We start from the raw sequence: 24238 nt of genomic DNA on the forward strand, positions 1-24238 counted from the left end.
ATCTCCTTTTTTTGAAAGAATTGATTGACTTGTTATCAGCTATTGGATACATTATACTTACAAAAGCATTTCCTGCCAATCCAATCTACAATCAGTCTTGGATGAAAGGGTTCTGGAATTTTACTTGCATATAATTGCTTTTCAGTGTGATAACTCTTGTGTGAATGCAGCGTTGGAAATAGCACAAAGAATAGAAGATTTACTGTTGTGGATTTGCTGTGGACTGCAGTTCTTTTTATATGGAGAAAGAACTTTCATACAAAATTGGATAAAGGTATCCAGACAAAGGATACCTTTGTTATTGAAACCAAATGCTCCTGAGCAAAGGCTAATGTGGTGGTGCTGTGGGTCTGCCAAATTCAGTCAGGAGGAATTGTGTTTTATCAGAAATTTTAAAAAATCAAACATTTCTGTAAAATCTTGTTTCCTGACTTCCGGTGGCGGCCATGGAGTGAATGGTCACACATTTGGTGGCCACGCTCAAGGTGGATTTTTTTTGTTCTTTTTCCTGCCGAAGGCCAAAGTATTTGAGGGAAAAAGGTACAGGAGTGCCTGGGGAAGTTATTACTCCTCTGGTGTGGTTGGTGGATGGATCCGCGAACAAAGAATGGTGCAAGAAAGAAAGAGCAGCGGGAGCAGGTGAGTCTTCGTGGTGCGCCACAGGAAACAATGGCAGAGGACAAGGGAGGCCGCGGTGCCTGCCCAGTGGTCGAAGGAGCAGTTGGTAGAGTTCCTGAATAATTATTGGCAACAGAGGAAAGAGGCATGGGAGACCTAGCCAAGGTGGTGGAACTGCTGGGATTGAGCGAGTTGAGCAGAGGCTGGAGTCCCAGGGCCTAGCGATCCAGAAAGTGGAGGAGGTGGCGGGGAAGCATGAGGAGCAGTTGGCCTCGTTAGTGACAGAGGTGGGAGTGATGCGAAGTCAGAAGAGACTGAGGGAGAAGGTGGAGGATCTGGAGAATCGCTCCAGGAGGCAAAACCTAAGGATTGCCGGGTGCCTGAAGGCATTGAAGGTGCGGAAGCCGCTGTGTATGTGGCAAGGATGCTGGAACAATTGATTGGTGAGGGGACCTTCGATCGGCCTCTGGAGGTGGACCGAGCCTACAGGGTGCTGAGGAGGAGGCCTCAGGCGGGCGAGCCGGTGAGGGCGATGGTAGTGCGGTTGCACCACTTTCTAGACAAGGAGAAGATCCTTTGTTGGACGAGACAGACCAAGAAATTACCTGGGAAGAGCGCGAGCTGCGGGTATACCAGGGCCTGGGTGCAGAGCTAGCGAAGAGAAGGCAGGGTTTAATCGGATTAAGGCTGCAATCTTTGAAAAGGGTGTGAAATTTGGGGTAATGTACTCAGCCCGACTGTGGGTGACTTTCCAGAAGCAAGAGCTTTGTTTTCTTACAGGATAGTTAAGTCAGCGGGGGGAGGTGGGACTTTGGGGTTGAAAAGGAGGCAGAGTGAGTGGGGGTAACAGCAGGGAGGGTGGGACGCGGGTGTTGGTTATTTATTTGGTATGAGATTTCCTGTTTGTTCTCTTTCTGGTTTTGATTGCCATTGTAGAGATTGTTTAGAAAAAATATCTTATTCCCAGCGGCGGAAAATGTCTTAAGTTTCAAATGGGTATTTCCCCCCCTCCCCCTTAGGTTGTAAGGATTATACACAAATGTTTGTAGCATTCTTCTCCTTTATGTACTGTGATACCTACAGTAATCACCTGAGCAGAATTGTACATTGCTCTCCTTTGTCTATATTTTAGTGTGAAGGAATTTGTGTAAATGCAAAATAAATTCACGAGAATGATTCCAGGTACGAGGCAATTTAGTTATGAAGATAGATTGGAGAAGCTCGGGTTGTTTTCCTTTTGGGGGGGGGGGGGGAGAGAGAGAAGAATGCTGAGAGGAAATTTGATAGAGCTATTCAAAATAAGGAGGGGTCTGGACAGAGTAGATGAGGAAAAACTGTTCCCACTTGTGAAAGGATCAGGAATGAGAGGGTAAAATTTGGCAAAAGAAGCAAAAGCGATTTGAGAAGAAATGTATTCACACAGCAAGTTGATAAGCTTGGAATTCGCTGCCTGTTAGTGTGGTGGAGGCATGCTCAATTGAAACATTCAAAAGGGGATTAGACTGTTTTCTGAAAAGGAGGAATGTGCAAGATTATGAGGAAAAGACAGGAGAATGATACCAAGGATATTGCCCATTTGGAGAGCCGTTGCAGGTACAATGGACTGACTGGCCTACCTCTGCGCTGTAACAGTTCTGTGATTTTAAAGTATTTGATCATCAAAAGTGAAGGAGATTATCGATATCCATACTCCTCCTGTATCATGAATGCTGTGTCTGGATTCTTAGCCACAAAGACCTGTTTCCTTTCATTTGCAGTTTTTTCCTCTGAGTTGAGAAGAAATGACAAAAATGTTAGAATACCAACAGTGGCTCAAGCAAATGGAATTCAGGGATGTAAGACCAAAAATGTTCAACAATTACATAAGGAATTCACAGATGGTGCACCTGAAACACATACTTTCAGGTAAGAACAGATGTAAATACATTTTTTAAAAATTCTTTTCCTCTGGCTGCTTTAAGTTATTTTCCCATTTTAACTCCACATAGAATTACATAATATAGCAGAGAAGCAGACCATTCAGCACAATCAGTCTATATTGACATTTGTGCGCCATTTGCACCATCTCCCAATATTTCTCATTTATTGTAGCTTAACCCTCTATTCCCTTTTACCTCATATGCTTATCTAGCTTACGTCTAATTTCACCTATACTGTTTAACTCAATCACTTCCTGCGGTAGCAGGTCCCACATTCTCACCACTCTGAGTATAGAACTTTCTCCTGAATTCCTTATTGGATTTCTTGGTGATTATCTAATGTTGATTGCCTCTGTTTTTGCTCTTCGCCGCAAATGGGAGCATTCTCTCTGACTAAATCAAAAGCTTTCAAAAGTTTGAAGACTTCTATTTTCCCTTCTCTTTCAAAGTTGAAAGGAACCCAACCTGTTCATCCTTTCCTGATAGTTTTAATCTCCCAGTTCTGGTATCATTCTTGTAAGTCTTTTTTACACCTTCGGTGTCCTATATCGTAAGCAGAACAATACATAGAACTCCAAATGTGCTATCACCTGGGTTCTGTACAAGCTTAGAATAACATCTCTACTTTTCATTCTGTTCTTCTAGAAATAAACCCTCGTGATAATTTAAAAAAAAAAGACTTTATTAACCTGTGTTGCCTATAAAACATCTGCAATACTTTCTCATCCTGCTCTTACCTCTGGTGTCTCCCTTGGATATTTCCTTAGCCCCCTACTATTTCCCATGTACATGCTTCCCCCCTTAGCTACATCACTCAAAAACATATCACATATGTGGAAACTAATGCTGATGCCAACTTCCTCAATTCCTCCACTTGCATAATGCAATATTGGGGCAGATTGCCAAAAGCTTGTCCAAAGAGGTAGGTTTTTAGAAACATCTTGAAGGGGAAAAAAAGAGAGGTCGTCTGTCAGAGAGGTTTGAGAGGGAATTCCTTTGCCAGTATCACATGGATATCTTTTATGAATTTGTTCCGAACTGTTTTTGCACTATTGCTTGGTGGAGACCAGATGAGCGTGATTGAAACATGGAGTTCCAGGCAGGATGGTAACAGATTTGGGAGGGAACTATATCATAGACTTTGGAGAGGAAAAGTAAGTTGGAGATGAGTTTGCAAGGATAGTGGAGTCTGGGTTCTTTTTGAGGCGGGCTCCAGTGATGGCAGATTTAAAAGAGAGAAAGACAACATCTAAAGAAATAGAAACATAACAATATTAGATAAAAAGGACACTAGGAAGGGAATTTAGTGATCAGAACTGAGGGAACAAGAGGTGGATTCAAAGGGCAAGGTAATCTCTGAGAGAACATTTGTTATAATAATAATAATCGTTGTTGTCACAAGTAGGCTTACATTAACACTGCAATGAAGTTACTCTGAAAAGCCCCTAGTCGCCTCATTCCGGTGCCTGTTCGGGGACACAAGATGGAGAATTCAGAATGTCCAAATGACCTAACAGCACATTTTTGGGGATTTGTGGGAGGAAACTGGAGCAGCCGGAGGAAACCCACGCAGACACGGGGATTACGTGCAGACTCCGCACAAACAGTGACCCAAGCCGGGAATCGAACTTGGGACCCTAGAACTGTGAAGCAACAGTCTTAACCACTGCTATCGTGCACCCAGATTTTCAGGTTGGCAAGAAGTAGCCAGTGGGTGCCACAGGGATCAGTGCTGGGGCCTCAACTATTTACAATCTTTATAAATGGTTTGCATGAAAGACCAGTTGTATGAACCATAGAACCACTACAGTGCAGAAAGACGCCATTGGGCCCTTCGAGTCTGCAACGACCTTCTGAAAGACCACCCCACCTAGGCACATTCCTCCGCCCTATCCCGTAACCCCATACAACCTGCACATAGAATCATAGAATTTACAGTGCAGAACGAGGGCATTTGGCCCATTGAGTCTGCACCGACCCTTCAAAAGAGTACCCTAGTTAAGCCCATGCCTCCACCCCATCCCAGTAACCCCACCTAACCTTTTGGACACTAAGGGGCAATTTAGCATGGCCAGTCCGCCTAACCTGCACATCTGTGGACAGTGGGTGGAAACTGGAGCACGCGGAGGAAACCCACACAGATACGAGGAGAATGCGCAAACTCCACGTAGACAGTCACCCATGGCCGGAATTGAACCCACGTCCCTGATGTTGTGAGGCAACAGTACTTAACCAATACTAAATTTGCTGATTGCACAAAGTTAGGTAGGAGAGTAATTTGTGAAGGGGACATAAGGGCTGTGCAAAGGTTTTAGATAAGTTAAGTGAATGGGCAAAAAATTGGCAAATGGAGTATACGTGGGGAAAATGTGAACTTGTCCACTTTGGCAGAAAGAATAGAAAAGCAGCATCTTATTCAAGTGGAGAGAGATTGCAGAACTCTGAGATACAGAAGGATTTGGGTGTTCTGGCACATGATTTGCAAGTAGTTAGTATGCAGATACAGCAAGTGATTAGAAAGGCAAATGCTATGTTATTTATTGCAAGAAATTGAATGTAAAATTATGGAGTTTTGCTACATTTGTACAGGGCACTGATAAAACCACATCCGGAGTACAGTGTACATTTTTAGTTTCCTTATTTAAGAAAGGATATTGTTGCATTAGATGCAGTTTTAGAGTGTTGCCTTTTCTGTGGCTCTGCTGTAACTACGGCAATCAGTGGGTTTGCCCTCCTTTCTTTTGATATCTATATTCTAATGCTCAGAGTCGCCAGGTATCGAATGATACCACCACAAGGTTCAACCGGCTATCGATCAAAGAGCCAAACACCAGTTAGTTAGTTCAAGGTACTTTATTTATACACAATTAGTCATGCAACATAAACACTACTAGTTAACTACACCTATCGACGAAGACAATCTATACTTAACTTCAGGCACCCGGCTTAGGTTAGAGGTACAGTGGCCGCTGTTCGATTCTGGATCTATCGAGTCTGGAGAAGTAACTGCTGTTCAGCTAGGCTCATCCGTCTGGTAGCGAGTGTTGAACTTGGCCTTGCTTTTGGTGGTGTTGCAATTGGAGATGGTCGTTGCCGGGGCGCCAGGTTCAAAAGAGGACCAACATAGGGTGGATTCTCTTCTTATGCTTGGGGGTTTTCGCGCTCTTTTGGCCGGTACTTAAGTTTGGACCCCACTAATTTGGTGATCCCCGATCACTATGTTCGATTTCTAACCAATAAATGGGCGGGTGCCTGGATGGCTGGGCGTGTGCCAAGCGGTCACTGACCCTGTTGTTTACGCTTCCCTAGAACAGGGAATGGCGCTGAAATGTCTGGGACTGTACCAGGCGCTCAAGTACCAGTCCTTTGTCTTGGTGGAGATGGCCCATCAAATGCTAATCGGTCCATCAAAATGCTAATTGGTCGGAGTTTCGATACCGTCTGGACTCCTTGGTTGCAAATATACATTTCAGGCTCTGAGCCTGCCTGAATCTTGCTTTGTCCATTTTACCCGCTAGGCTTTGCAAGTTTCTCTGTTCCTGGTTTAAGTGGCCATCCCAGATGGCTACAAGAGGAAGTTCACTCAACTGAGTCCTGGGATAAAGGCGTTGTCTTATGAGGAGAGATTGGACATGTTGGGTCTGCATCCATTGGAGTTTAGGAGTACAGACATGATCTTATTGAAACATACAGGGCTCGATTCAACTAAATGGGAAAAACGTCCCACGGCGTGCGTGTTTAGCCACGTGTTTCCCTGCGCTCACAATGCCGAGAAACACATGGCTATACAACGCAACTCGAGTTGTATAAGGGGCCTCTGTGGAGAACATGCAGCTGAGCCCCGTTCTGCCCTTCCTTGACAGTACCAACCTGACACCTTGGTATTGCCCATGTCAGCTAGCAATGCCACATGGGCACCTTTACATTGCCAGGTTGGCACCCAGGTTGCATTGCCACGGTGCCAGGATAGCACTACCAGGGTGTCCAGGTGGCACCAGCAATGCCAGGGAACCGCCCTGCCCAAAGGACATGCTGCTGGGAGCATCCAATCTCCTGGGAGACCCCCATGAGTGCCCCATTTGTGGGGACCACTGCTGAACGGCGCTCGCCCGAGGTCTCCGTGGTGAAGGGGATGAATCCCAAAGCCTCACGTACCTCGGGAACCTGTACATTAGAGTGAGATTAACTGTCTCGGTCTGATATGCAGATTTGACAAAAAATGATTGCAAATGGAGTTTGCAAGGCTTTGCGAGCTGGGTAAATCCTGGGAGCAGGGTCTCCCGGCTTTCATCGGCCACACTGCTGTGGCAAGATGACTTTCGCGCACAGCATGGCCATTGGATCACGCCCAAAAGATCTAAATGAGAATTGACAGGGTGGGTGCGGAGAGGATATTTCCTCATATGGGAGAGACTAGAATAGGGGACACATTTTTTAAGAATAAGGGGTCTCCCATTTAATACATTACATAGAACAGTACAGCACAGAACAGGCCCTTCGGCCATGATGCTCTGCCGATCATCTATCTTAATCTAAGATCAACCTAACCTACACCTTTTCAATTTACTGCTGTCCATGTGCCTGTCCAAGAGCCGCTTAAATGTCCTAATGACTCTGACTCCACCACATCCGCTGGCAGTGCATTTACATTCTCTGTGTAAAGAACCTACCCCTGACATCTCCCCTATACCATCCTCCAATCACCTTAAAATTATATCCCCTCGTGACAGCCATTTCCACCCTGGGTAAAAGTCTCTGGCTATCCACTCTATCCATGCCTCTTATCACCTTGTACACCTCTATCAAGTCACTTCTCTGCTTCCTTTGCTCCAGTGAGAAAAGCCCTAGCTCCCTCAACCTTTCTTCATAAGACATGCCCTCCAGTCCAGGCAGCATCCTGGTAAATCTCTTCTGCACCCTCTCCAAAGCATCCACATCCTTCCTATAATGAGGCGACCAGAACTGGACGCAATATTCCAAGTGTGGTCTAATCAGGGTTTTATAAAGCTGCAGCAAAACCTCGTGGTTCTTAAACTCAATCCCCCTGTGAATGAAAGCCAACACACCATACGCCTCCTTAACAACCCTATCAACCGGGTGGCAACTTTGAGGGATCTATGTACGTGGACCCCAAGATCCCTCTGTTCCTCCACACTTCAAAGAATCCTGCCTGTATTCAGCATTCAAATTCGACCTTCCAAAATGAATCACTTCACATTTATTTAGGTTGAATTCCATCTGCCACTTCTCAGCACAGCTTTGCAACCTGTCAATGTCCTGTTTTAACCTGCAACAGCCCTCGACACTATCTACAACTCCACCAACCTTCGTGTCATCAGCAAACTTACTAAACCACCCTTCCACTTACTCATCCAAGTCATTTATAAAAACCACAAAGAGCAGGATCCCAGAACAGATCCCTGCGGGGCACCACTGGTCACCGACCTCCAGGCGGAATACTTTCCATCCACTACCACTTGTTGTCTTTTTTCGACCAGCCAATTCTGTATCCAGACGGCCAAATTTCCCTGTATCCCATGCCCTCTGGCTTTCTGAATGAGCCTACCATGGGGAACCTTATCAAATGCCTTATGAAATCCATATGCACGAAATCCAGTGCCCAACCTCCATCAATGTGTCTCATCACATCCTCAAAGAATTCAATGAGGCTTGTGAGGCATGATCTGCCCCTCACAAAGCCATGCTGACTATCTTTAATCAAACTATGTTTTTCTAAATAATCATAAATCCTATCTCTCAGAATCCATTCCAGTGTTTTGCTCACCACAGACGCAAGACTGACTTGTCTGTAATTCCCAGGGATTTCCCTAATCCCTTTCTTGAATAGGGGGACAACATTCGCCTCATCCGGTACTACTCCAGTGGAGAGTGAGGACACAAAGATCATCGCCAACGGCGCAGCAATCCCCTCCCTCGCTTCCCGTAGTAACCTTGGGTATATCCCCTCTGGCCCAGGGGACTGATGCTTTTCAAAACTTACAGCACACCTTCCTTCTTAATATCAACCTGTTTGTGCCTATTAACCTGGTTCACCCTGTTCTCACGAGCGACAAGGTCCCTCTCGCTCGTGAATACTGAAGCAAAATATTCATTTAGGGCCTCCCTTACCCTCAGGCTCCAGGCCCGTTCCTTCCACTATCCCTGATCGGTCCTAATGTCACTCTGATCATCCTCTTATTTCTCACATAAGTGTAGAACGCCTTGGGGTTTTCCGTAATCCTTCCCGCCAAGGCTTTTTCATGTCCCCTTCTAGCTCTCCTAAGTCCATTTTTGAGTTCCTTCCTGGCTACCTTTTAACCCTCTAGAACCGTGCCAGATCCTTGCTTCCTCAACCTTAAGTAAGTTTCCTTCTTCCTCTTGACTAGAAGCTCTACTTCTCTTGTCATCCAAGGCTCTTTCACCTTACCATTCCTTTGTTTCAGTGGGACAAAACTATCCAGCACTCGCAGCAAGTGCTCCTTAAACAACCTCACATTACTGATTTGCATTTCCCTGAGAACATCTGTTCCCAATTTATACTCCTCGGCTCCTGTCTAATAGCAGTATAATTTCCCCTTCCCCAGTTAAATACCTTCTCATACGGTCTGTTACTGTTCCTAACCCTCTCCATGACTATGGTAAAGGTCAAGGAGTTGTGGTCACTGTCACTGAAATGCTCTCCCACCAAGACATCTGATACCTGGCCTGGTTTGTTGCCAAGCACCAAATCCAATATGGCCTCTCCCCATGTCGGCATATCTGCATATTGAGTCAGGAATCCTTCCTGGACCCAGCTGACAAAATCTGCTCCATCCAAACCATTTGCACTAAGGAGGTTCCAGTCAATATTAGGGAAGTTGAAGTCACCCATGACAACAACTTTGTTACTTCTGCACCTTTCCAAGATCTGCCGCCCAATCTGTTCCTCCATCTCACTGCTGCTATTGGAGGGTCTATAGAAAACTCCCAATAAAGTGACTGCTTCTTTCTTGTTTCTGACTTCCACCCATACTGACTCAGTAGACAAATCCTCCTCGATTACCTCCTATCAGCAGCTGTGGTGCACTCCCTAATTAACAGTGCCACTCCCCCTCCTCTTTTACCTCCCTCCCGATTCTTCTTAAAACATGTAAACCCCAAAACATCGAACAACCATCCCTGCCCCTGTGAAATCCATGTCTCCGTAATGGCCACAACATCGTAGTTCCAAGCACTGATCCATGCTCCAAGTTCATCTCCCTTATTCCTGACACTCCTTGCATTGAAACAGACACACTTTAACCCATTCCACTGAGTGCAACTTTGCCCTATCAACTACTTATCTTTCCTCACCGACCTGCTGCATACTATTACTGCCCATTCAACAGCTACCTTATCCTTTGATCTGTAGCTCTGGTTCACATCCCCCTGCCAAGCTGGTTTAAACCCTCCCGAGGAGCTCTAGCAAACCTCCTCCCCCCAGAATATTGGTGCCCGTTCAGTTTAGGTGGAACCAGTCCTTCATGTACAGGTCCCACCTTCCTCAGACGGTATCCCAATGATCTATATATCTGAAGCCTTCCCTCCTGCACCAGCCCTGTAGCCACGTGTTCAGCTGCACTCGCTCTCTGTTCCTTGCCTCACTAGCACGTGGTACCAGTAGCAATCCTGAGATTACTACTCTGCTCGTCCTGTTCTTAAGTTTCCAACCTAACTCCCGAAAATCACTTTGTGCACCACGACTTCTGGTTGCTCCCCTTCCTCCTTAAGAATCCTGTAAACTTGATTCGAGACATCCCTGGCCCTGGCACACGGGACATCCTTGGCCCTGGCACACGGGAGTCTCGTTCGCGATCACAGAATCTCCTATCCTTTCCCCTAACCATTGAGTTTCCTGTCACTATCGTTTTTCTATATTCCCCCCCTTCCCTTCTGAGGCACAGAGCCAGGCTCAGTGCCAGAGGACTGGCTGCTATGGCCTTCCCAAGGTAGGCCTATCCCACCCAACAGCATGCAAAACGGTACACTTGATTTGAAGGGGAACGGCCACAGGGGATCTCTCACTGTCTGCCTGTTCCCTTTCCTTCCCCTGACTGTAACCCAGCTACTCTTGACCTGAACCTTTGGTGTGGCTACCTGACTGAAACTCCTCTCTATCATCCCCTCTGCCTCCCGGATGATCCAAAGTTAATCGAGCTCCAGCTCCAGTTCCCTAATGCGGTCTCTGAGGAGCTGGAGTTGGGTGCACTTCCCACAGGTGTAGTCAGTGGGGTCACTAGTGGTGTCCCTTTCCTCCCAATTCCTACAGGAGGAGCATACAACTGCCCTTACCTCCATCCCCTCTGATCTGAATTCCCAAAGAGATTTAAAAGGGAAAAAGAAATGCTGAGCCCGAATCCCCCCGCGCTGGATTTATTTACATATCGCCCACTTGGCTCCACCCACCGACTGTTGTTCCCGCGATTTCCTGCCTGTTTCTTCAGGTAAGAGGTCCCGAGCAATACTAGGCCCAAATCCGCCCCGTGTCTCTCTCTCTCTCTCCGCACTGTTTAAGGAAGTCGCCTCTCTCTCTCTGCACTGTTTAATGAAGTCATTGATGAGGAGAATTTTTTTCTCTCTCTGAGTAATTCTCTCCTCCAGAGAACAGAGAAAGCAGAGTCATTAAATATTTTTTAGGCTGTGTTGGATAAATTCTGACTGTCAAGGGAGTCAATGGTTTTAGAGCCAAACAGGAAAGTAGAGCTGAGGCCACAATCGGATCAGCCATGGTTCTGGATTCTCCGCTGGCAGGATTCTCCGTTGCTCCGACAGCACACTCATGCCCGGGGATTTCCCAATGGCGTGGGTTTTCCACAATGGGAAACCCCATTGGCCAGCTGGCTGGACGGATAATCCCGCTGCCGGCGGGATGGAGCATCCCGCCCCACGGTCTTATCAAATGGCACAGGGAATTCAAGGGGCCCAGTGGACTACTCCTAATCCTAATTCCTAAATTCCTATGTATGTTCGCATGAGGGGAGATAGGGAAGAAAGTAAGAAACTATGTGAGCTCAGAACTGAGGCAGGGGAGACCTTTGGAGGAAGTTTGAACTAGTGTGCAGTGAACAGAGGGCAGCTGATTGGATGGTCTTGTTCTAAGTGACGAGGAGGACCGTGAGCTCCTTGCAACAATGGTTGGAAGTAAGGCTGGATGTCAGAGGAGAGGGGTTCAAGAATACAAATGTGCTGTTTAGAAAATAAGCAGGAGATTACATTTGCATTCCCGCATAATCTTAGAATAGTGCAGGGGCTGGTTTAGCACAGTGGGCTAAACAGCTGGCTTGTAATGAAGAACAAGGCCAGCAGCGCGGGTTCAATTCCCGTACCGGCCTCTCCAAACAGGCGCCAGAATATGGCGACTTGGGGCTTTTCACAGTAACTTCATTGAAGCCTACTTGTGACAATAAGTTATTATTATTATTATATGAGAATAGGACTGATATTCTTTGTGTGGTCCAGCTAGGTCCAGCATTTACACCAGATGTTCGCTATATATTTTAAGCCTTGCATCCCTTGGGCTTAGGCAATTAGAAATGAAAAGCAGGGGAATGGCCAAGATGAGACAGAATAATGGTTTTATTGGGGACCAAGGCATCAAAGGTGACGGAGGGTTTTTAAAATTTATTGCTTCGTGGAATTTGGACGTCACTGTCTAATCCAACATATAGAGTGATGGAGGCTGACAGCTCAGAAAAGGCTCTTTGGCCCACCATGTCTGCGGTGGTAGCATTTATTGCCTATTTGTCCTTGCAACGGTGATGGTAAGCCATTTTCTTGAACTTCTGCTATGATGCAGGCACACCCACAGTGTTGTTAGCAAAGGAATGCCAGAACCTTGTTTTAACAACAGTGAAGGAACAGTGATATATTTGCAAGTTAGAATGGTACATAGCTTGGAGGGGAAACTTGCAGGTGGTGGTGTGCCCACATCTTTCTAAGTGGGAGAGGTTGTGGGTATGGAAGGTGCTGTCGAAGGAGAGTTGGTGAGTTGCTGGCGTGCATCTTGTAGATGGTACACACTGCTGCCACTGTGCGTCAGTGGTCAAGGTCTTTTACAGAATCTACAGAATTTTGGAAGATTACAACCAATGCATCCACTAACTCTGCAGTCACTTTATTTAAGGCTCTAGGATGCAAGCTATCAACGCCAGGGTTCTTGCCAGCTTTAAGTCCCATTAGCTTTCCTATTAATTGTTCACTAGTGATAGTCATTGTTTTAAGTTCCTTCCTTCCTTTTGCCCCTTGACTTCCTACTATTCTTTGGTGCTTTTTCTGACTCCTACTATGAAGACAGATACAAAGTATATGTTCAAAGTCTCTTTCTTTTTCTCATTTCCCATTATTCATTCCTCAGTCTCCCCCTCTGTGGAGACAATGAGCACTTTAGCTTCTATTTTCCTTTTAATGTATTTGCAGACATTTTTCTATCTGTTTAATATTTCTTGCTAATTTTCTCTCATACTCCAATTTTTCCCCTCCTTTTTTTGGTCATCCGTTGCTGTTTACTAAAACTTTCCAAACCTCTGGCCTGATACTAATCTTTGCAGCACTGCATACCATGGGCTAGATTCTCCATTCATGCTTGAGCGCATCTCCATTACCCTGCTTTGATGCTAACCATAATGTTTAGAAATACTCTTGCTACGATTGACGGCTCCTCACCACATCAAAAACAGCTAAGTGCTTCCTGCTGTGAAAAAGAGAGACACAAAACACTTGGCTGCTTTTAATGTGTAATGGTGGTAATTTTTCACCCTACTGCCTGGACTGCTCTTAAGCTTTCAGGCAGGGATCTCTGATGGTGGGTCGGGGGCGGGGGGGTGGGGGATCTGATGGGATTTCGCGATTGGCGGTCTGATGGAGAGGGCTGGGGGTTCAGGATTTTTGTTATGCTAGCCCTCCAATGGACTTTGCGGGGCACCTATGTTACGCACATAGCCCCTTGACTCACTGTAAGACCCACCACCGTCAGGGCAATGCTTGAAAATACCTGCACTAATCCATGCCCATATGAATCCTGGCTGAGAGGCCTGGAGCATCACGGGGGGCCTACAGAATTAGTCTTCCAGCCCGTTAATTGGATGCCAATAGGTGCAAATGACTCATTTGCATCCTTCTGCCGGCGCGGGACATGCAGCTCGCTGCCGCCGTCAGTGGGGGACCGGAGCATCAGAACAGGATCGGCACCCGGCGGCAATCCTGTTTTTAGCTCGGGCTCGATACTCCTCAAGATCGGGAACCCCGCTACCGGCAGCAGACGGCAGAGAGTCCATCCCCATTTCTTTCATTTGGATGGCAGTCTTAACTCCCCAAGTTGAACATGGACTGTGCACTTCTGGTAGACTTTCTTCCTTAATGGAATATATCTTTGTTGAGAGCCACTTCTTGTCTAACTTTTAACCGATTTATCTAGTCCATTTTAGCCAACTCTTTCTTCATACCTTGTAATTGCCTTTATTTAAATTTAAGGCACAAGCAGTTTCTACATCTTGATGTTCTGAACCAAGATAATTTCTCACTGTTGTATTGATCTCATCCTTTATTCACAGAGGTACTCTACCTCCTTTTCCTTTCTTCCTGTCCTTCCAAAATGTCGAATATTCTTGAATATTCAGTTGCTTGCAATCACATCTCTGTAACGGCTACCATATATACTCCTTTATTTCTATTTGTGCTATCAATTCATCCATCATGTTATGAATTCTATGAACCTTCAGGTAAAGAGTCTTTTATTCTTTCTCTTCCTTTATTGTCTATTCAGAACTTAGTTGCTGGTTATTTGAAACGATTATTTGCAATGCTTTGGGCATTTATATGAACTCAAAAGAAAACAAGTAACAATTTTTTCAAGATGAGACATTGCCCTAATTATTAAATTGAGTTTCCATAGTTTTGCTCCAAAATACTTCATATTATTGTGGACTGTGTAAAAAATCAAGTCATAGACTTCCTATGGCGGCGATGGAGTGAGTGGTTTCACATTTGGTGGCTCCTACTGGAGGTGGAATTGTTTGGTCCTTGTTATCCGTTCACGCGGGTATTTGCTGGTAAGAAGTACAGGAACAGACAGAGCTAAGGATTCTCCTTCGGGTCGGCATGTTTCAGCTCTATCAAACAAGGAGTGCAACTGTAAAGGGTCAACAGTCAGACCAGGAGCTTTTGCGAAGTGCGACAGATGGAAAGATGGCGGATTTCATCGTTGTCCGCTGGTGGTCCACAGAACAGTTGGTGGAGCTTTTGACAGCCACGTTTTGGCAGCAAAGGCAGGAGGCCTCAGAAGACCAGGCTAAGGTGGCAGACCTAATTCGGGCAGCCATTGAGAGAGTGGAGCAGAGGTTGGAGACACATAGTGCATCACTCCAAAAAGTAGAAGAGTCGGTGGTGGACCATGCGGACCGGCGGCAAGGGAGATTGGGTGGATGAGGAATGAGGGGGGCAGACTGGTAATGGAGCCAGGGGAAGTAAATTGGGTGTTTGAACCATTTTGTTGGAAATTGTACAGTTCGGAGCCCCCGGCGGAGGATGAGGGTATGTGGCGGTTTCTGGATGGGCTGGGGTTCCCGAGGGTGGTTCAGGTGAGGGTGCAGGAACTGGGGGCCCCAATTTGACTGAGGGATTGTGTGGGGGCAATGTAGTCAGGGAAGGCCCCAGGCCCAGATGTGTTTCCAGCGGAGTTTTATAAAAGATTTGGCTCGGAACTGGGGTTCCTGTTAGTGGAGATGTTCAATGAGTCGGTGGGGAGGGGCGAGCTTCCCCCATGCAGTATCAGGTGTCCATCTCACTCATTTTAAAGAAAGACAGAGACCTGGGGCAGTGTGGGCTTGATATTGTTGTTAAATGTGGATGCAAAGCCATTGGCGAAGGTGCTGGCGGTGCGGATAGAGAATTGTGTGCCGGGAGTGATAGGGGAGGAAGCCATTGGCCAATGTTCGGAGGCTATTGAATGTGATAATGATGCCCTCGAGGGTTCGGGAGGTGGAGGTGGTTGTATCTATGGATGCAGAGAAGGCGTTTGACAGTGTTGGAGTGGACTTACTTATTCGAGGTGCTGGGGCGGTTCAGGTTTGGGCAGGGGATTGTCAACTGGGTGAGATTGCTGTATAGGTCACCTAAGGCGAGTGTGCAGACCAATAGTGTAAATTCAGAGTAATTTGTGTTGCACCAGGGGATGAGGCAGGGGTGCCCGCTCTGCTCTTTGCCCTGGGGATATAGTATTTTGGGGACCTGTTTATGGGGGTAAGTTTGCGGAATTGGAGGAGCTTGAGGAGGTGTACTTGCTGCCAAAGGGGAATGGGTTCAGGTACCTGCAGGTAAGGGATTTCTTTAGGAAGGCGTTTGGTTTGTTCCTGCAGCTGCCACCTCCAGCGCTACAGGACAAGCTGCTGTCTGAAGATGAGAAAGGCGAGGGCAAGGTGTTAGATATATGAGGAGCTGATGAAGCGCAACTGGGAGGAGGAGTTGGGAGGTGCGATGCAAGCTGGGGTGTGGAGTAAGACTCTGCAGAGTCGTGTGCAAGACTGAGTCTCACACAGTTTAAAGTTGTGCATAGGGCTCACATGATGGGGTCCAGGATGAGCCGTTGTTTTCTAGGGGTGGAAGATAGGTGTGGGCGGTGTGCAGGGAGTCCGGCAAACTATGTCCATATGTTTGTGGCATGTCCGAGGTTGTAGGGGTTCTGGAAAAAGCTTGCGAACGTAATTCGAAGATTTTTGGAGTGGAGGTGGTGCTGAGCCCATGGATGCCGATATTTGGGGTGTCAGAGAATCCGGTTGCGCAGGTTGTGGTAGTATGCATTAGGGGTCATGTGGGACTGTGAAGCCGTGATGCTATTGGCTGACAGATCCCGGGTCCTGGTTGGCTGTTGATCCCTAGCTCCGCCCTGAAGGCGGAGTATAAGAACCTGGGCTTCTCCCCGCAGCTCCAGTCTGTTGCTGAACTGCTGGGAACAAGTCACGCTTAATAAAGCCTCATCGACTTCATCTCTATTTGTCTCTCTCGTAAGTCATTGTGCGCTACACAGGTGTGGAGAAAGGCTGACGTGGTAGCCTTTGCCTCCCTGATAGCCTGGAGGCGGATCTTGCTGTGCTGGCAGGACTGGAGCTGACAAATGTGGGAGCATGGGTGAGCGACCTGGCAGAGTTCCTCCATCTTGAAAGAAATTAAGTTCGCCATCAGAGGGGCAGAGGAAGCGTTCTCCACCAGATGGCAGCTGTTCTTTAAGGGACATTAACACATCAGCGGGTTTTTTGTGTGTTTTGTGAGTTTTGTGGGGGCTGAATGTATAAAGAGGGGATGGAGGGGAGGTATGGGGGAATGCTTGCTCGTTTCTGTCCTGTCTATATTTGAAAATACCTGCAATAAATTTTTTTCAAAAACGTATCTGGTTAGAAAATCTGCAAACACGCATGTTTGGCATGTAAATTTTTGGTGTATTGGTAGTGCCCATTGTTTGGGTGCAATAAATGCCATTTGGTCATCAAGTGTGCATGCACACACTTTCAGGATGAGTCCCAGCAGATGCCATATTGGTGAGGGCATTGACATGCATAATGAACACTGCTGGAAATATAAGGAGCATGTCATGATATTCAAACACACACATCATGATGGACACACCAACAGACAAATCAGAGCACACAACACCACAACCAATCACACACAAGGACACCAACCACATAAAAGCACGAGCACGACACCTAGTGGACAGTAGGTCTGGGGACAAAGACACGGACAAGACCTGTTACAAGATCACAAACAGGGAATCCCCACGTGCAGAGTATCAAGACAAAACTGTACATAGAAAGTTTAAATAAAATAGCGTTGTACCATATACAACCGTGTTGGCTCATCTGTGTGTCAGAACGCCCAACACCACATGGTACAGGAGTGGATCGATACCTGCCAACTAACCTGCCATTCTGGACATGGACCGCACCGACAAACCGCAGCCGTTGCAAGTCGCGGGGAACCTAGGTACCAATTGGAAGCTCTTCAGGCAGCGATTTGACCTGTACATCCGAGCCAACGAAAAACAGAGTGCCTCGGATGAAACGAAGATTGCAATGCTCCTCTTCTACGCAGGTCAGCACGCCCTCGACGTCTTCAACTCACTGGTGTTCGAAGAAGGCGAAAACCAATCCAAGTATGACACGGTCATCCTCAAACTGGACCAGCACTTTAAGGTTGAAGTGAATGAAAGTTTTGAAAGATACCTCTTTCAGCAACGCCTGCAAGGTAAGGAGCTTTTTCAACCCTTTTTGACGCACCTCCGAATTCTAGCGCAGTCCTGCGGTTACGGCAGCACCACAGAGTCCATGATCAGGGACCAGATTGTTTTTGGCGTTGCCTCTAGTGGCCTACGCCAGCAGCTTCTTAAAATAAAAAGCCTCACCTTATCGTCTGCTGTGGAAGCCTGTGTCCTCCACGAGAATGCAACCTGCCGTTTTGCCCGATTTCAGGCGTCCGAGTTGGCACGGAGGGGGTCCCCAGCCGTCGAATCGGCAAGCCAGGCCGCCCACGACGCCGAACGCATCCAGGCCGTCGATTACTTCCCGACCCACGGCCCGGACGACAGCGGCCGCTTCCCGCGATTTTTGCGGTCTCCCGCGCTGGTGCGCGCCAAAAATAACGGCCACATCGAGGGACGCACTGCGCAGGCGCGCCCACCGCAAGATCGCACTGCGCATGCGCAGTGGCGCAACGAACGCCGTGACGTCATGACGTGCGGCAATTGTGGAGCTGTACACTTAAAAGGGCAATGTCCTGCTAAAAACCGATAGTGCCTCAGATGTGGCAAGATGGGCCACTATGCTGCCCACTGTCGTTCGGCTCAACCCATGGATCCTGCACATCCCCGACAATCTCGCAGACAAGTCAGGACCGTCCAGCCCACGCATCAAGACTTCCAGTTAAGTGATGCAGATGACCAGGATGCCTTCCGCGTTTCCGTCATCGATGTCAACAAGGTCAATGCCATCAATCCAGCCGATGAGTGGTGTGCCACCCTGACGGTCAACCCGAACGCGTCGCAAGCCCATTAGACTGGACTTATAACACCGTTCATATGTCTAACAAGTTACACAATTTTATATGATAACCTGTTGTTGTTTATCGTTCCAGATATCGTCTGACTGGACCACTGTTCAAGTTTTTTTTCTCGTTCGCATTCATGTTCTGTTATGGTACAACCTTGTTCATGTGACGCACCTGACATCGCCCCATGTAAATAGTTACGTCATATGCACATGCTGTACACAACACACACACACTCTTAGATGCACTCACGACGCGATCATATTTATTACCACGTAGGCACATATCTTTGTAACACACACATCATGATGGACACACCAACAGACAAATCAGAGCACACAACACCACATCCAATCACACACAAGGACACCAACCACATAAAAGCACGAGCACGACACCTAGTGGACAGTAGGTCTGGGGACAAAGACACGGACAAGACCTGTTACAAGATCACAAACAGGGAATCCCCACGTGCAGAGTATCAAGACAAAACTGTACATAGAAAGTTTAAATAAAATAGCGTTGTACCATATACAACCGTGTTGGCTCATCTGTGTGTCAGAACGCCCAACACCACAGAGCAGACCGATCATGATGCAAGTCCGCAGATATGATGTCAGCACTGCTATTTTGAGCTCCACGTTCCAGCTAGCACCCTCTTTTATCCCCGAGTGAATACATGTTCAGCAGTAGATAGGACTCTCACTGCTATTTAAAGGGATCGTCAACTGCAACAAGTTAGTTAGAGCAGTCGTAAAACAATGGCTGGAATTTTCCCAGGCCTGCAGAGGCACTTTGGAGTCCAGGAACACAAGGACATTTGTGAAGTTGCTTGCCAAGTCAGGTTCCCATCACGTTTCCACCTCTGCGCTCTTTCTGGAGGCTGACTAGTGGATTTGATAGCAACCCACTCAGCAGCAGTGGGAAGCCAATTGTGGCTTGTAATAAGCCACTTATTTGCAATTCCACAGTGTAATACAAACATCATAGTGCATAGTGAAGTGTTCAGAGCAGGCAGAATATGAAATCAGTTAGTGTGTAATGGGCACATGCTCTGAAACTGTGTCAGGAGCCCGACAACAGGACGAATTTGGCTTCATGTCGAAGATCTAAGCTGCAACTCATTTGAGTGTTCATGTTTATTTTCTGGTAGTAATTACAAAGGAGTATCCACTAATGCTTCAATGTCAACTGCTTTCCTTATCCTGAAGATGCCTCCAGTGTGCCATTGCACTCCCACAGATGGACAGGCATCGTCCACACTGAAACGGATATCGGCCATCTCCACAAGCCGTATTGATTGGACCTCCTAATGTTGGAATCCAGCTGCTGTACCTTTAATTAGATGGGGCTACAGGAAGCATTTTCTCAATTGGGTTGTGCCTGGTGCTTTGTCACTCTTTTGAGTTACTAAAACGGCGGCACGGTAGCACAGTGGTGGGCGGCACGGTAGCACAGTGGTTAACACAATTGCTTCACAGCTCCAGGGTCCCAGGTTCGATTCCGGCTTGGGTCACTGTCTATGCGGAGTCTGCACATCCTCCCCGTGTGTGCGTGGGTTTCCTCCGGGTGCTCCGGTTTCCTCCCACAGTCCAAAGATGTGCAGGTTAGGTGGATTGGCCATGATAAATTGCCCTTAGTGTACAAAATTGCCCTTAGTGTTGGGTGGGGTTACTGGGTTATGGGGATAGGGTGGAGGTGTGGACCTTAGGTAGGGTGCTCTTTCCAAGAGCCGGTGCAGACTTGATGGGCCGAATGGCCTCCTTCTGCACTATGAATTCTATGACATCTAAAATAGAATTTACCCTGATAATGGTATTGATATGCCAACTGCAAAATCCAGCTCAATGTTTACATTGCAAAACATCTCTGGAGGTGTCTGAAGTACTAAGCAGAGCCAGTTTTGAAACTCACCATCGTTTTCTGCTTGCCAGCAACCTAGACAATCTGTTTTTCACCATGATATCTATGAACAACTATCCAATACATTCCCTCTGTCACTGATCATTACAACATTCACTGAGTCACAATGCGAAAATAAAAGCTAACACAAGAAAAACATTCCAAAGCAAATTGCTAAGCTAATTCATTCCATATTGCAAAGAAAAGTCAGCTAATCGCCCACTTGCATCCCCTTCATACCCGACTTCTGTGTGCCTTTATCAGTCCGACGAATCTATGCAGTGCTGCAACATGGTTGTGGTATAACAGAATCACAGAATAATGCAGCACAGAAGAGGCCCTTTGGCCCATCGAGTCTGCACCGACACATGAAAAACACCTGACCTGCCTAACTAATCCCATTTGCCAGCCCTTGGCCCACAGCCTTGAATGTTACAACGTGCCAAGTGCTCATTTAGGTACTTTTTAAAAGATGTGAGGCAATCTGCCTCTACCACCCTCCCAGGCAGTGCATTCCAGACCATTACCACTCTCTGGGTAAAAAAGTTTTTCTTCAAATTCCCCTTAAACGTCCTGCCCCTGACCTTGAACTTGTGTCCCGTTGTAACTGACCCTTCAACTAAGGGGACAGCTGCTCCCTATCCACCCTGTCCATGCCCCTCATAATCCTGTGAACCTCAATCAGGTCATCCCTCAATCTTCTCTGCTCCAGCGAAAACAACCCAAGCTCACCCAACCTCTCTTCATACCTTAAATGTTCCATCCCAGGCAACATCCTGGTGAATCGCCTCTGCATTCCCTCCCGTGCAATCACATCCTTCCTATAATGTGGCGACCAGAATTGCATACAATACTCCAGCTGGGGCCTCACCAAAGTTCTATACAGCTCCAACATGACCTCCCTACTTTTGTAATCTATGCGTCGATTGATAAAGGCAAGTGTCCCTTATGCCTTTTTCACCACCCTATTAATCTGCCCTTCTGCTTTCAGAGATCTATGGACAAACACACCAAGGTCCCTTTGTTCCTCTGAACTTCCCAGTGTAATGCCATTCATTGAATACTTCCTTGTCCCATTACACCTTCCAAAGTGCATCACCTCACACTTTTCCAGGTTAAATTCCATCAGCCACTTGTCTGCCCATTTGATCATCCCGTCTATATTTTCCTGTAATCCAAGATACTCCACCTGACTGTTAACCATATAGGATGATGGCTTTCAATAACTGCCAATTGCCTTGGAGGATGACCTCAACAGCTGTGTGCCTCACTGCAGATTGCAGCATCTCAGCCTGTGTGGCAGCAGTTTGGGTAACTGACAGGCAGTGGCAAAGACACCACTGGAGTGTCAAGGTGGAAGGACAAATGCTGCCTTCCAGAGAGAGGACAGCAGATTTTCATTCCATGGTGCCACTGCCATTTTCTTGACACCCCTTTGTTGGAGGACCGATTGCTGCACAACTTTGACATCATACAAACTATTTGCACTCTGTAATCCACAGCCACAGGCAGCAATCTGAGTTTGCAGAATTTGCAGTTCAAGAGTTTTGCGCCCTCTGTATCCTTCACACTATTCGCATTCCAATTGATATTAGGGCTGTTGAAGTCCCCAAAGATTGCTGCCCTATTGTTTGTGCACTCCGAAATCTGTCTACCTATTTCTACATATTTGGTCTTCTAACTCCCTTCCACAATTTGGGGGTCTATTGTACAGTCCTAGCAGTATGCCTGCTCCATTTTTAAATTCTGAGCTCAACCCATATGGCCTCATTTATTGTTTCATTCAGTGTATCATCCCTCCTCGCAGCTGTATTAGATTCTTTGACCAATAACGCGACATCCCCATTTTTTTTCACTCCTTCTCTATACTGCCTGAAAATTCTATATCCAGGCATGTTGAGCTGCCATTTTTACCCCTCAAGCCAAGTTTCCATTATAGCAATGATACAATGCTACCATGTGTCTATCAGTGCCCACAGCTCAACGACTTTATTTACTATGCTCCTTGTATTTGCATATATAGCTTGTAACACTGCCAAATACCTGTGCTGTACGTTTATTAAACTTTGCTGCTTCTATCTTTCAGAGTCACTCACTAATTCCCCATCTCTTTCCTTGCTCTGAATTTGCCCTCGGGGTCCCATCCCTCTGCCAATCTAATTTTAGCTCCCCAGCCCCCCTCCTCAAGAGCACTAACAAATCTCCCTGTGAGGATTTTCATCCCAGTTCTGTTCAGGTGTAGATTGCCTGGCTTGAGCGGGTCCCACCATACCCAGAACCTGTCCCGATGCCTCAGAAATCTGATGTCCTTCCTCCTATGCCAGCTTTCCAGCCACATGTTTAATCGCTCAATTCTTCTATTTCTATATTCACTTGTATGTGGGTTTTATAAGGCTACGAAGAAGCCCACACTGAGTAGTTCAAAAAAACTTAGTTTATTTACAGTAACTTGTATACATCACACGGTAGATCCCATCTGGATCTGCCTTGCCGGTGCCTAACTGGCCAGCTTTATATATCATGTAACTGTAGATTGTTTAGAGGCCCCCGCCCCCTTAATGGAGAGGCTTGTATTCTGCAAGGTTCACTGGGAAGTTAATTGTTCCCACCCCGTAAAGTACTTGCTGGCTATTACTCCTGAGATTACTGCTTTGAAGGTCCTCTTTTTCAATCTCCTTCCTAGATTTCAGGACTTCATCCCCTTTCCACCTACCAACGTGGATCACAGCCTCTCACTGATCACCCTCCCCCAAAGAATGCCCTGCAGCCGCTCAATGACATCCTTGACCCTGACACCAGGGAGGCCACATACCATCCTGGAGTCACATCTATGGTCACAGAAATGCCTGTCTGTTCCCCTAACTACTGTTCTTCTCTACTTTATCCCCTCCTATACAGCAGATCTGCCTGTGGTGCCACAAACTTGACTCTAATTTGCACTCCGGGGAACCAACTGGTAGCCAAAATGGGAAACCAATTTGTGAACGGCACCACAGGGGACTCCTGCACTATCCGCCTAGTTTTCTTGGACTGCCTGGTGGTCACCCATTCCCTTTCAAACTCCTTTAATCCTACACTCAGATTATGAATAAATGGGTCTTTGTCCGAGGGGCAGGCAGTGACAAGTGGGATACCACAGGGATCAGTGCTTGGGCCCCATCTATTCACGATATATTTAATGACCTGGATGAGGGAACCAAATGTAACATTTTCAAGTTTGCTGACGACACAAAACTGGGCAGAATTGTGAGTTGTGAGGCAGATGCAAAGAACCTTCAAGATGATTTTGACAAGTTGAGTGAGTGGGAAAACACATGGCAAATGTAGTACAATGCAGCTAAATGTAACATTATACAATTTGGGGTGGAAAACAGAAAAGATGAGTATTTGAATGGTGATTTATTGGAAAGTATGGATGTACAAAGGCATCTTGATGACCTTGTACACCAATCAATGAAAATGGAGAGACAGGGTCTTCCAGTGGCGGCCATGGAGTGAGTGGTCTCACATAAGGTGGCTCCTGCCAGAGGTCGGAATCTTTGGCTCTTTTTGCCCGTATTGTGGGGCTCTTGCAGGTGGAAAACGTGGGAATATCAAAGACTAAGTTATTCTTATTCAGTGGGTAATGTCAAAGAGTTACCAAACGAGGAGTGCAACGAATAAGGGGCACCATTAGGACCAGGAGAACTTGCGTGGCGCAGCAGGGGAAAATATGGCAGAGGGACCTGTGGCACCATTGCTCACGGAGC

The 24238-nt window shown here is 46.7% G+C and overlaps 1 protein-coding gene across 5 annotated transcripts in view; it reads left to right on the top strand.

Annotated features, from left to right (window-relative positions):
- Positions 1-24238, top strand: part of LOC140385423 (uncharacterized) — a 417673-nt gene that overhangs the window by 341161 nt on the left and 52274 nt on the right. For 4 of the 5 annotated variants that reach the window (XR_011933362.1, XM_072467556.1, XM_072467557.1 and 1 more), the window contains one exon: positions 2376-2523. The exons of the other annotated variant lie outside the window; for it this stretch is intronic. Coding sequence is in view for 3 of the 4 variants with exons in the window: in XM_072467556.1 (XP_072323657.1) it covers positions 2376-2523 (148 nt within the window). In the remaining variant the exon portion in view is untranslated. The remainder of the gene's footprint in view (positions 1-2375; positions 2524-24238) is intronic. 5 annotated transcript variants of the gene reach the window in all.

Source organism: Scyliorhinus torazame, chromosome 11 (assembly GCF_047496885.1).
Source record: "Scyliorhinus torazame isolate Kashiwa2021f chromosome 11, sScyTor2.1, whole genome shotgun sequence".
Lineage (NCBI taxonomy): Eukaryota > Metazoa > Chordata > Chondrichthyes > Carcharhiniformes > Scyliorhinidae > Scyliorhinus > Scyliorhinus torazame.